The sequence below is a fragment of the Physeter macrocephalus genome, chromosome 20 (assembly GCF_002837175.3).
Source record: "Physeter macrocephalus isolate SW-GA chromosome 20, ASM283717v5, whole genome shotgun sequence".
Taxonomy (NCBI): domain Eukaryota; kingdom Metazoa; phylum Chordata; class Mammalia; order Artiodactyla; family Physeteridae; genus Physeter; species Physeter macrocephalus.
Window position 1 is genome coordinate 10,346,885 of NC_041233.1, and position 14,866 is coordinate 10,361,750.

The following is a 14,866-nucleotide window of genomic DNA, read 5'->3' on the forward strand; positions in this document are numbered from 1 at the left end:
TGCTGGAGAGGGTGTGGAGAAAAGGGAACCCTCCTGCATTGTTGGTGGGAATATAAATTGGTACAGCCACTATGGAGAACAGTATGGAGGCTCCTTAAAAAATTAAAAATAGAACTACCATATGACCCAGCAATCCCACTACTGGGCATATACCCTGAGAAAACCATAATTGAAAAAGAGTCATGTACCACAATGTTCATTGCAGCTTTATTTACTATAGCCAAGACATGGAAGCAGCCTAAATGCCCATTGACAGACGAATGGATAAAGAAGATGTGGTACATATATACAATGGAGTATTACTCAGCCATAAAAAAGAAGCAAAATTGAGTTATTTGTAGTGAGGTGGATGGATCTACAGTCTGTCATACATAGTGAAGTAAGTCAGAAAGAGAAAAATAAATACATGTACTAACACATATATATGGAATCTAAAAGAAAAAAAAAAGGTTCTGATGAACCTAGAGGCAGGACAGGAATAAAGACACAGCCGTAGAGAATGGACTTGAGGACCCAGGGAGGGTGAAAGGTAAGCTGGGACAAAGTAAGAGAGTAGCACTGACATATATACACTACCAAATGTAAAACAGAGAGCTAGTGGGAAGCAGCTGCATGGCACAGAGAGATCAGCTCGGTGCTCTGCAACCACCTAGAGGGGTAGGATAAGGAAGGTGGGAGGGAGATGCAAGAGGGAGGGAATATGGGGATATATGTATACATATAGCTGATTCACTCTGTCACACAGCAGAAACTAACACAACACTGTAAAGCAATTATACTCCAATAAAGATGTTAAAAGAAAAAATGAACACATGAGCAATACTTAAGATTAAAAAGAATTCGTACCTATCACCAGGTGTCCTTCTGTTTAATACATCCTAACTCACCTGGGTAGCTCTGGCTTGGGGACTCTTCCTCTAATACCCATGGTTGCTCTCCTTGTTCCAACCTGAAGATCAGTTCTGGTTTAGGGATGCAATACCCTGTGAATGGGAAATGACATGGGAATTGCGCTAGGCTCATGGGCTTTAGGGCTCCTGAAGGAAACAGAAAATGAAGTTTCATGGACCAATTTCAATCTATTATTGGGAAAAGAAAAATTCATTATGGTGTTTCAACAGTCCTTCTTCTTATCACCCTGGATCTCAAGCCTAAGTATCTTCAAACTCAAAAAATTTCCACAGGTGTCAGCAACCAAGAAAGGACATGCATACTAGGAATCTACATGGAAAACAATCCCTACCCACTGAGACGAGGTGACTATAGTTCTCCAGCATCACATCCCTGTACAGTGTCCTTTGAGCAGGGTCCAGCTGCTGCCACTCCTCCTGGGTGAAGTCCAAAGTCACATCCTCAAATGATAAGGATTCCTGAAATAGCATATTTGTGCTCAAATTTAAGTAATCAGAATTGAAAGACATGGAGAAGCTACATGAGAATGGTTATACTGCTCACTATTCAGAGTCAATCAAAATATGTTTTGGGATGTCTACTTCTGCACTGTACTTGGCTGGAGAGAGAGAAATCATAACAGATATTCCCTACTACTGGTATAAGTTATTGATGCTTGCATGCCATAAAAACTATCCTACTTTGGGGGAATCTGAAGACAAAGCAATGTTACTGTTATCAAGAAGCATACAATCTGAAAAACAGACAAACATACAAGCATATAACTACAATAAGATGTTACAATTGTGAAAAGATGAGCAAAGTTGATTGCGGTTTCAAAGGAGACAAAAGTTCTATTCCTGCTATTAGGGTGGGTTTCACTGAGGAGGTAAAATTCTGAGTGGTTAAACAACATTAGAGTAACATTCATGAGCCTGGGGCAACAGCATAACCATGGATACCTCTTAAAAAAAAAGCAATTAGCACATAAGAGAGTACCATTTGGAACTATGATAAGATAAGGAGCTACGGAGTTATTCAGGGAGCGAGTTATTGAATAATTTTGGATATAACTCCTGTAGAATAGGGGTGTCCAAAATATCTGCTTACTCTTCCTTCTGGGAAACTTTTTTATTAATTTATAAATTGTAAACTTATATTGTCTATCTATATATAAAATTTCATTCTTATGTTTTTAGATTTAAAAAAATGTAGGTAGGCAGAGTATTTTCTTCCCATAACTGAACAGTCTCATACAATCTTCACCAAGAGTAGATTCTATCTCAAGAAACCACTTTCTTTGCTCATCTAGAAGAAGCAACTCCTCAACCGTTAAAGTTTTATCAAGAGATTGGAGTGATTCAGTAATACCTTCAGGCTCCACTTCTAGTTCTAGTTCTCTTGCTATTTCTACCATACCTGCAATTACTTCCACCACTTAAGTCTCAAACTCCTCAAAATCATCCATGAGGGCTGAAATCAGCTTCTTCCAAATGCCTGTTAATGTTGACACGTAGACCTCTTCCGATGAATCACAAACATTCCTAATGGCTTCTAGAATGGTGAATCCTTTCCAGAAGGTTTTTACTTTGCCAGATCCATCAGAGAAATCACTGTCTATGAGAGCTATAGCGTTATGAAATGTATTTTTAAAATAACAAGACTTGAACATCAAAATCACTCCTTGACCCATGGGCTGCAGATGCTGTGTTAGCAGGCATGAAAATATTAATCTCATTGTACATCTCCATCAGAGCTCCTGGGTGAGCAGGTGCATTGTCAATGAACAGTAGTATTTTGAAAGGAATCTTTTTTTCTGAGCAGTAAGTCTCAATAGTAGGCTAAGAATATTCATCAAACCATGTTATAAACTGATGTGCTGTCATCCAGGCTCTGTTGTTTCATTTATAGAGCACAGGCAGAGTAGATTTAGCATAATTCTTAAGGGTCCTAGGACTTTCCAAATGGTAAATGAGCATTGGCTTCAACTTAAAGTCAACAGCTGCGTTAGCCCCTAACTCAGCCTGTCCTTTGAAGCCAGGCACTGACTTCTCCTCTCTAGCCATGCAAGTCCTAGATGGCATCTTCTTCCAATTTAAGGCTGTTTTGTCTACATTGAAAATCTGTTGTTTAGTGTCGCCACCTTCACTAATTAGCTAGATCTTCTAGATAACTTGCTATAGTTTCTACATCAGCACTTGCTGCTTCACCTTGTACTTTGATATTATGGAGACGTCTTCTTTCCTGAAACCTCATGAACCAGCCTCTGCTAGCTTCAGATGTTTCTTCTGCAGCTTTCCTCACCTCTCTCAGCCTTACATGGAATTGAAGAAAAGAGAATTAGGTCCTTGCTCTGGATTAGGCTTTGGTTAAGGGAATGTTGTAGCTGCTTTCATCTTCTATCCAGACCACTAAAACTTTCTCCATATCAGCAATAAGGGTGTTTCACCTTCTTATCATTTGTGTGTTTACTGGAATAGCACTTTTAATTTCCTTCAAGAACTTTTCCTTTGCATTCACAACTTGACTAACAGTTTGGTGCAAGAGGCCTAGCTTTTGGTCTATCTAGGCTTTCAGCATGCTTTCCTCACTAAGTTTAATCTAGCTTTTGATTTAAAGTGAGAGATGTGTGATTCTTCCTTTCACTTGAACACTTAAAGGCCATTGTAGAGTTATTACAAGTTTGCCAATTTATTTCAAGTTTGCCTAATTTCAATACTGTTGTGTCTCAGGGAATACAGAGGCCCAAAGAGAGGGAAAGTGACTGGGGAACAGCTGGTTGGTGGAGCAGTCAGAACATATACAACATTTAAGTTCACTGTCTTATATGGGTGTGGTTTGTGGTGCCCCAAAACAATTACAATAGTAACATCAAAGATCACTGATCACAGATCACCATAACAAATATAATAATAATGAAAAAGTTTCAAATATTGTGAAAATTACCAAAATATGACAACAGACATGAAGTGAGCAAATGCTTTTGGAACAATGTGCCAAAAGTCTCGATGCAGAGTTACCACAAACCTTCAATTTGTAAAAAAAATACAGTATCTGTGAAGTGCAGTAAAGCAAAGCACAATAAAACAAGGAATGCCTGTATTATACATGACAATGAAAAATGGAAATGGCAAGCGTCTTTCAGTAAAGAAATGGAAAACTAAACTGTGGTATGGTCTCATAATAAAATATTACATGACATTAAAAAGGATAAAGTATTAATCAATTTGGACCAATCTTAAGTACAATATTAAAATTTTTAAAACGGAGGTACAGTAACCTACATATCAAATGAGATAACTGACATAATTCTAAGAAGCATATAAAACAAAATATATATTCTTCCATGATACATACATTTCTGTCTACTTACACAAATAGAATGAGAAATTCATGTATATATACAAATATATAAACATGTATATGAACAGTGAGTCAAGGATGAAAACCCAGCTGTGGTAGGTTGAATAATGGCCTAAGGATATTCATGTCCTAATCCCTGGAACATGTGAATATTACTGTATATGGCAAGAGGGCCTTTGTAGATGTGATTAGCTAAGAATCCTGAAAAGAGAGCAACCTGGATTATCCAGGTGGACCCTAAGGATAATCACAAGTGTCCTAATAAATAAGAAGGAGCCAGAAAGAGATGTGACTACAGAAGAGGAGAAGGCAATATAAAGAAAGAGTTGAGACTGATGTGATATGCCTTGAAAATTGGAGGAAGGTGCCACAACAGCTGAAAAAAGCAAGGAAACAGATTCTCCCATCACAGCCCAGAAGGTACAAGTCTTGTCATTACCTTGTAAGATTAATTTGGATCCCCTCTAACTGTGTGTTGGTTTAAACCATTAAATCTGTGGCAATTTGTTAGTGCTGTAACAGGAAACTAATATACAGGGATACATTAATTGCCACGAGTCAAAGTCCTTAATTGTTCTGAAGGAGACATCACTAGAGGGGTAGAAAGAGGGTTGTATGAAGTTATAGGAGCTGCTAGTAGAGGCTTTGCAGAAGAGCAGGCAGTGGGGTCAAATGCTGCAGAGAGGTCAAGTAACTCCAAAACTGCAACATATCACTGGTAACAGACTCTGACCAGGGAAAACAGGAGAGCAGAGAACACTCAGGGCCACATCCCTCCAAGGGAACACCTAAAAACCTGGCAAAAACTATCAGAATCAACTTTAGTAGAACTCTGGAAAATAGACAAAGGTTACAACAATCAAGAGAATGATTAATCAAGAAAAATGCAACTGAAACCTGGTAGGAGGGATCTTGTGTTGTTTTAACTTACCCTTGCTCCATCTCACCCTCTCAGGCTGTATTAGCTTGCTATGGTTGCCATAATAAAGTATACAGACTGAGTGGCTTAAACAACATAAATATATTATCTCAAAGATCTGGAGGCTAGAAGTCCAAGATTAAGGTGTCAGCAGGGCTGGTTCCTTCTGAGGGCTGTGAGATAAGAATCTATTCAAAGCCTTTCTCCTTGGCTTTTAGATGGCTGTCTTCTCCCTGTAACTCTACAACGTCTTCCTGCTATATGTAGCTCTTTGTCCAAATTTCCCTTTTATAAGGACACTAGTATTGGATTAGGGCCCACTCTAATGACCTCACTTTAACTTGATTACCTCTGTAAAGACCCTTTCTCCCAATAAGGTCATATTCTGAGATATCAATGATTAGGACTTTAAAATATAAATTTTCAGGAGACAATTCAACCAGTAACATTTGGTCTTGAAGATGGACTCCAATATTCTTGGTGTAGATTCCTGGTGCCAGGAAGAGCAGAATGGAGCTGTTTCTCAACAATTGTGGTTGTTTGTTTTAACCTGTCTGGTGGAGACCTGAAAAGACTACAGAAGAATGCTCAGAACCTCTCACATCAGAGAAATGGCTACATGAAGGGCATTTACTGAAAACATTTAAAGGCAAATGAACCAGCTGCTGCCACTGGGGCAAAGGACGTCAGCTAGAGCAAACAAAACATATTTCAAAAAAGTCTGTGAAGAAAAGCTGGGGAGTGAAATGCTTTGGGGCTTTGAAAAGTTTCCATATAGTCCTGGAAATCTAGAAGACCCACACATATCTAGGATGAGGCACATGTTCAAAAAAGACCTGACAAGATCCTAAGCTCTCAACTCTGGGTGACTATCAAGCTCTGTACAAATAAGAAGTGAGGGTGAAGGAAGAGTTGTAAACTGCCCAGTGTGGTGTTGAGGATATGCTCCAACACACACAAACCCCACAGTAAGGACTGGGGAGATTTTTGGCACTTAAGGAAATCTCTGTTAAATCACTAGTTGAGCACTATGTAAATGGGACAGAGATTTCAGTAATGACATGCAACAAAGAAGATAGTCTTTACAAAAATAGTTTAGAAATTTACCAAACAAACAAAAAACTATGCCTCACACAACAGTAACAACTCTGAGGGTTGGGGAGGAAATCTGATCTCTGAATTAACACATTATAATATTCAAAATGTCCAGTTTCACCAAAAAAGTATAAGGCATTTAAATGAGAAAGTATAGCCCTTTCACAAGAAAAAAATTCACAGACACCTTCCCTGAGGAGGCCTAATCTTTGAATTTACTAGACAAAGATTATAAATCAATTGTCTTAAATAAGGTTAAAGAAGTAAAGGAAACCATGGGCGGGAAATTAAAGGAAACTAGAAGAATGATGTTCCACCAAAGAAAATATCAACAAATAGAAATACTGAAGTTGAAAAGTACAAAAATTGAAATAAAAAATTCACTAGAGGGTTCAACAGCAGATGTGAACAGATGGAAAAAAGAATCAGCAAACTAGAAGATAGGTAAACTGAAATTATACAGTTTGAGAGGCAGAAAGAAAAAAGAATAAAGAAAGATAAACAGAGCCTAAGAGACCTGTGGGACACCATCAAGCACACCAACATTTGCATATTGGGAGTACCAGAAGGAAAGTAAAAGACAGAAAAAATATTTGAAAAAATAAAGCCAAAAACCTCCCAAATTTGATGAAAGACATGAACCTACACATCCAAAAAGCTCAAGGAACTTCAAGTAAGATACGCACAAAGAGACCCACTAAAACACAGTATAATCAATTGTCAAAGATAAAGAGAATCTTGAAAGATAGAGAGAAGTGACTCATCATGTACAGGAGATCCTGAAAAGGAATATCCAATTTCTCATCAGAAACCATGGAGGACAAGAGGCAGTGGCATGACATATTAAAGTGCTGAAAGAAAAAACTTTCAATGAAGAATTCTACATTCAAAAATACTGTTCTTCCAAACAAAGAGAAATTAAGCCATTCTCAGATAAACAAAAGCCGAGGGAGTTTGTTGCTAATAGACTTGTACTTCAAGAAAACCTAAAGAGTCCTTCAGGCTAAAATGAATGGAAGACACTAACTCAAAGCTAGTTAAAGAGGGCTTCCCTGGTGGCGCAGTGGTTGAGAGTCCACCTGCCGATGCAGGGGACACGGGTTCGTGCCCCGGTCTGGGAAGATCCCGCACATGCTGCGGAGCGGCTAGGCCTGTGAGCCATGGCCGCTGAGCCTGCGCATCCGGAGCCTGTGCTCCACAACGGGAGAGGACACAACAGTGAGAGGCCCGCGTACCACAAAAAAAAAAAAAAAAGAAGCTAGTTAAAGAAATAAAGAACACCATTAAACTATAAAAGTAGGGACTTCCCTGGTGGTCCAGTGGGTAAGACTCTGCGCTCCCAATGCAGGGGGCCCAGGTTTGATCCTTGGTTGGGGAACTAGATCCCACATACATGCTACAACTAAGAGTCCACATGCTGCAACTAAGAAGCCTGCATGCCACAACTAAGAAGTCCACATGCCACCACTAAAGGTCCCGCATGCCCACATGCTGCAACTAAGACCCTGCACAGCCAAAATAAATGAATAAATAAATAAACAAATAATTTTAAAAACTATAAAGGTATATATGAAAGCCAATATTATTATATTTTTGGTTAATAACTCCTTTTTTTCCATCTGACTTAAAAGACAAAAGCATAAAACAATAATTACAAATCTATGGCACATGGATAAGATTCCTAGGGCTGCTATGACAAATTCCCACAAACTGGTGGTTTGTAATGAGAAATTTATCCTCTCATAGTTCTACAGTCTAGACGTCCAAAAGCAAGGTGTTAGCAAGGCCATGCTCCCCCTGGGACTCTAGACAGAAACTTTCCTTGCCTCCCCCTCGTTTCTGATTGTGGCCAGCAATACTTGACATTCTCTGGATTGAAGCTGCATTACTCCAATCTCTGCTTCCATCATCACATGGTGTTCTCCCTGTTTGTCTCTATCCTTCTGATACTGTGATACAGTAAGGAATATATACATATTTTGGTCTTTGTCTCTGGCAGGAAGAAGGAAATAATTAAGATTAGAGGAGAGACAAATAAGTGGAATAAAAAAATTGAACAAAACCAAAAGTGCTTCTCTAAAAAACAATCAACAAAACTGACAAACCTCTAACTAGACTGACAAAGTAAAAAAGACTCAAGATATTAAAATCAGAAATGGAGACATTACTACCAACCTAACAGAAATAAAAAGGGTTATAAGACAATACTAAAAACAATTTACATCAAAAAATTAGAAACAGATGAAATGAATAAATTCCTAGAAACACGCAAATAACCAACTGACTCAGGAAGAAATACAAAATGTGAATAACAAGCAAAGAGATCAAATCAGTAATCAAAAACTTCTCAACAAAGAAAAGTCCAGAACCAGATGACTTCACTGGTGAATTTTAACAAACATTTAAAGAAGAATTAACACTAATCCTTCCCAAACTCTTCCAAAAAAGAGGAAGAAAAACCCTGAAAAACGTTTTTCAGAGCCCTGAAAAACGCAGGGGTTAGGGGTGATGACCTCAGTGCGGTTGAAAATCCGAGTATAACTTCAGAGCTATCCCTCCTTATCTGCGGTTCTGCACCTGCAGATTCAACCATCCATGGACTGTGTAGTACTGCAATATCTAGTATTGAAAAAACTCTGCATATAAGAGGACCCATGCAGTTTAAACCTGTGTAGTTCAAGGGTAAACTGTACTTCTTAACTAATTCAATGAGGCCAGCATTAATTACCCTAATATCTAAGTTAGATAAAGGCATCACAATAAAATGAAATTACAGGACAATATGCCTTATGAATATAAATGTAATATCCTCAACAAAATACTACAAAATTGAGTCCAAACAACATATTAAAAGGATCATGGGTAATTCCCTGGCGGTCCAGTGATTAGGACTCCACACTTCCACTGCTGGGGGCAAGAGTTCCATCCCTGGTCGGGGAACTAAGATCCCGCAAGCTGCGTGGTGCAGCATGAATGAATGAATGAATAAACAAACAAACAAATAAACAGATCATGAATCATGATGAAGTAGAATTTATACCAGGAATGCAAGAGCAGTTCAACATGAGAAAATCAATTTAATATACCACATGAAGATGAAAAATCCCCACATGATGCTCAAGTGAAGCAGAAAAAGCACTTGACTACATCCAAAACCTTTTCTGGATAAAATCACTCAATAAACTAGGAATAGAAGTGAACTTCCCAAAATGATAAAGAGGCTTTTACGAAAAACCCACAGCTAACATATTTAATGGTAAAAGACTGAAAGCTTTCCCACTAAAATGCGGAACAAGACAAGAATACCCACCTTGGTCACTTCTATTCAACACTGTAAAAGAAGTCCCAGCCAGAGAAACCAGGCAATAAAAAGAAATAAAGCCATCCAAATTAGAAACAGTGAAGTAAAACTATCTCTGTCTTTAGATGACATGATCTTACATACAGAAAATCCTAAAATATCCATCAAAAAACTATTAGAGCTAATAAATTCAATAAAATTGTAGAACACAAGATTAACACACAAAATATCAGTTTAATGAACAATCCAAAAGTAAATTAAGAAAACAACTCTACTTATAATACCATCAAAAAGAATAAAATACTTTGGAACAGAGTTAATCAAGGAGGTCCAAGACTTGTATACACTGAAAACTACAAAACTTTGCTGAAAGAAATTAAAGACCTAAATAATGGAAGGACACTCCTTGTTCATGGAATAAAATACTTAATATAGTCAAGATAAGAATACTCCCTAGTGTTCCACAAATTCGATGAAAAATCCAACAGCCTTTTTTACAGAAATGGACATGATCTTTAAATTCACGTGGAATTGCAAGGAACCTCGAATAGCCAAAACAACCTTGACAAAGAAGAACAAATCAGAGGACTCACGTGTTCTGACTTCAAAACTTGCCACAAAGCTAGAGAATCAAAACAGTGTGGAACTGGCATAAGGATACACATATAGATCAAGTGAACAGAACTGAAAGTCTGGAAATAAACCTACACATCTCTGGTGAACTATTTCTCATCAAGAGTACCAAGACCACTCAATGTGAAAAAAAGTCTCTTCAATAAACGGTGTCGGGACAACTGGATATCCACATACAAATATATGAAACTGGACCCCTTCCTCATGTTATATATGCAAAAATTAACTCAAAATAGATCAAAGACCTAAATGTAAGAGCTAAAACTGTAACACTCTTAGGAGAAAACATAGTAAATCTTCATGATCTTGCTTTGGCAATGAGTTCTTAAATATGACATCAAAAGCACATACAACAGAAGAAAAATAGATAAATCAAACTTCATCAAAATTAAAACCCTTGGGCTTCCCTGGTGGTGCAATGGTTAAGAATCCTCCCGCCAGTACAGGGCACACAGGTTTGAGCCCTGGTCTGGGAAGATCCCACATGCCAAGGAGCAACTAAGTCCGTGAGCCACAACTACTGAGCCTGCGTTCTAGATCCCACGAGCCGCAACTACTGAGCCCGCGAGCCACAACTACTGAAGCCTGCGTGCCTAGAGCCTGTGCTCCACAAGAAAAGCCACCACAATGAGAAGCCCACACACCGCAATGAAGAGTAGCCCCCGCTCGCTGCAACTAGAGAAAGCCCGCACGCAGCAACAAAGACCCAATGCAGCCAAATATAAAATAAATAAAATAAATTTATAAAAAAAAGAATCAAGCACCACTAAACTAATTTATTTAAAAAAATTAAAACCCTTTTTGATTCAAAGTATATACTATCAAAAGAATGAAAAGACAACTCAAAGAATGGGAGGAAATATTTGAAAATCATATAACTGATAGAAGCCTAGTACCCGAAATATTCTTATAATAAACAACCCAATTTAAAAATGGACAAAGGACATGAATAGATATGTCTGCAAAGTAGTTATAGAAATGTCCAAGAAGCACACAAAATGGTGCTCATCTGTCATTAGGGAAAAGCACATCAAAACCACAATGAGATATGACTTCACACACACTAGGATGGCTATAATAAAAAAATATAGACGTTAACAAGTGTTGCTGAGGATGAGGAAAAACCGGAACTCTCATATATTGCTGGTGAAAATGTAAAATTGTGCAGCCATTGTGAAAAAGTTTGGTGGTTCCTCATTAAGTTAAAAATAATTAACATAGGACCCAGCATTTCCACTTCTAGGTATATACCCATAATTGAAAACAGGTTTTCTTTTCTTTTTTAATGAAATACGATTATTTAATGAGACTATTCAAGACTGGAAAAGATGCAGTGATACAGGCAGAAAACAGGTTTTCAAACAAAAATGTGCACAAATGTTGACGGTGGCACTATTCACAATAGCTGTAAGGTGGAAACAAAGATGTCCATCAATTGATACCTGCATAAACAAAATGTGGTACATCCATACAGTGGAATATTGAGTCATGAAAAGAAATGGAATCTTGGTAAAAGGGTACAAACTTTCAGCTATAAAATGAAAAAGGTCTGAGGATCTAATGTATAACCTGGTGACTACACTGATAACATTGTATTGATTGTATAATTGAAATCTGCGGAGAACTTAAATGTCTCACAAAAAAACAGAAAAATATGTGAGGTGGTGGATGTGTTAATTTACTAGATGGAAGGAATCCTTTCATAACATATATGTACATCAAACTGTCATGACATATACTTTAAATATCTTACAATTTTGTCAATTATACCTTAATAAAGCTGGGGGGTGGGAAAGGAATGAAATCTGATACATGCTGCAATATGGATGAAATCTGAAAACATACTAAGTGAAAGACACAAAAAACACATACTGTATAGTTACATTTATGTAAAATATCTACAAGAGGCAAGTTCTTAGAGTCAGAAAGTAAATTAGTAGTTGCCAGGGACTGGGGTAAAAGGGGAATAGAGAATGACTTTAAAGGGTATTAGGTTTTATTTTGGGATGATGGAAATGTTCTGGAACTAGATAGTGATGATGGTTGCACAATACTGTGAATATATTAAATGCCACTGAAATGTACACTTTAAAATGGTTAATTGTTTACGTGTAAACAATATATATTATTGGTGACTTTCACTGACAAATTCCAGCAAATGATGAGGGCAGAATCCATTTTGCATGAAGCAGATTGAAATTTGATTAGGTGCAGAAACATCTGCCAGAAAATCTTGTGTACTTAAACAATATATATTATTGGTGACTTTCACTGACAAATTCCAGCAAATGATGAGGGCAGAATCCATTTTGCATGAAGCAGATTGAAATTTGATTAGGTGCAGAAACATCTGCCAGAAAATCTTCTCCTAACTGAACACTCTACATACTGAGCAAAACAAAGAATTTTAGAAATTTATTTTAAGGACATGCAGTCAATTTATTCTGTAGATGTTCTAGTTTTATCCAGGGGTGGGACCAAAAAAAAAAACCAAGCCATCAGAAAGCTGTCTACATGAGCATCAGTAATATGGCCTCCTGAAAAATCTTATTAACTGGGTTTTGCTTGGTACCATCTTTTGCATCCACTGAAGAATAATTACAGCATTTATTTCATGGTTGCCACCAAAAGGTTGTTCATCATTTACAGGAAAAGAAACAAAAGGTTGGTTTTTTTTTCTTCTTTCAGCTTTCAATGTCAGAAAATCTTTTGGCTCCAAAAGGAATCAGGCAGCTTTACTCACATGATCAATAAAAGCCATGTAACAGTCTTTTTTTTGGCCATGACTACCAGAATGGTCAGAAATATTTGCAGCTCTAATGAGAACCTACTCTATAGCTCAGGGAACTCTACTCAATGCTCTGTGGTGACCTAAATGGGAAGGAAATCCAACAAAAAAGAGGGGATATAGGTATACATATAGCTGATTCACTTTGCTGTACTGCAGAAATGAACACAACATCATAAAGCAACTATACTCCAATAAAAATTAATTTTTAAATAAGTAAGTAAATATTTGCAGCTTGAATTTGATAACCACATAATTTCTTATGATCTGTGTGTATGTGTCTCCTTGCCAACTCTGCTCTAGTGACCTGCTATTCCAATGCTACTGGCCTGTAGACCTCAATATCACCATCACCTGCAATCTCAGGCCCCATTCCATGTTTTGCAAACTTTCCAGGTGATTTTAATGCACATTAAAGTTTGAGAACCATTATGCTATGCTGTTTCCCTCAGGTTCATTTTATCTATTTCTACTTTTCTATTTCAAGTATAGGAGTCATTAACCTCATAAAATACATTGTTAAACAGTGTAGAAAGACTTTAACAACTCACATAAGATTTCTTCATATTTTGCTGGTCTTGGAAAAATGTTGAAATCTCTGAAGGTATAGCTGGGATAGAAAGAGAGGAATAAAGTCATTAGAGATACAGACTGCCTGCAACTCCTGGATTTGCCTATTTAAATGGCTACAAAAATAGACTGGGTAAAATGCTTCTTTGTGAGAGAATATCCTTTTCATCCTGGAGAAGGGGCAGGAAGGGACATATGAAAAAAAGTACTCACATGTCTATGTGTGACTGTGATATGGTCATGCAGAGCTTGGGTATGCAATTTTTCACTGGGTGAATGTAATTATTTTCTACTTTTTTTAACAATATATGTACCCCTTTATTTCAAAGAAATTTAAAAATTACAAGGAAATTGGTCAAATAACAATACCCTAAATGAAGGAACACTAAGCTTTCATTAAGTTATATAGCAAATGTTGTAATGTACACGTATATTTTCTTATTTACTGCTTGAGGTAGAGAATTCACCCAAAGCTACAGAAAAAGGGAAGGAGGCACTTCAAGGTTACTTTTTAAGTGTTTTTCTAAAGTATGTGCATAGATAAACAACAAGGACCTACTGTATAGCACAGCGAACTATAAAATATAGTTATATATATACAGCTATTCAGTATCTTGTAATAATCTATAATGGAAAATAATCTGAAAAAGAATATATATATGTGTAACTGAATCACTTTGCTGTACACCTGAAACACTGTAAATCAATGATGCTTCAATTTTAAAAATCAACTAATTAAAAAAAAATTTTTTAATATGGATAAAAGTTAAAAAAAAACCACAAAAAAGTATATACAGATCCTCAAAAGACTGCCTTTTAAGAAACGTTTTACCAATGATGATGCAGCAGCAACTGGCCTGGGTATCAGGAGACTCAACATCTACTCTTGGCTCTGCCACTAACACGAAGCCAGGGAAATTCATCTACACCCTCAGGACTAATTTTTCCCAACTTTTAACAAGACAAATAGAAAGTTCTTCTTATACTGTTGTGTATAAGAAAATCATCAGCATATTTTTAGATGCCAGATTCACTGTGCTAAGAGCTCAGAATCTGGGATGAGTGAGTGAAAAATAGAGAGTGCGGGTTAAACCGGGATTGCTAAAACAGAATTCATTCCAATCTAGCTGTAAAGCTCCTTTCCTCACACCATGTCCTCAAAAGCTCTCCAGTGAACTTTTTTTTCCTGAATAGCCTATCCCTCCTTCATTCCTCTCAGCCCAGTTCCCCTGCCTTCTGAAAACTGGTCCAGACTTTCCTCCATCAGGCAGCCTGTGACGACGTCTGAATGTGGCAACATCATCCA

At 37.3% G+C, this 14,866-nt stretch overlaps 1 protein-coding gene across 1 annotated transcript in view; it reads right to left on the bottom strand.

Annotated features, from left to right (window-relative positions):
• LOC102982706 (zinc finger protein 260-like) overlaps positions 1–14,866 on the bottom strand; it is a 36,349-nt gene that overhangs the window by 20,392 nt on the left and 1,091 nt on the right. The window contains exons 3-5 of the mRNA XM_055080866.1: positions 13,542–13,600; positions 1,244–1,370; positions 888–983 (exon numbers count right to left, since the gene is read on the bottom strand). Coding sequence (XP_054936841.1) covers positions 888–983; positions 1,244–1,370; positions 13,542–13,556 — 238 coding nt within the window. The 5' untranslated portion in view covers positions 13,557–13,600. The remainder of the gene's footprint in view (positions 1–887; positions 984–1,243; positions 1,371–13,541; positions 13,601–14,866) is intronic.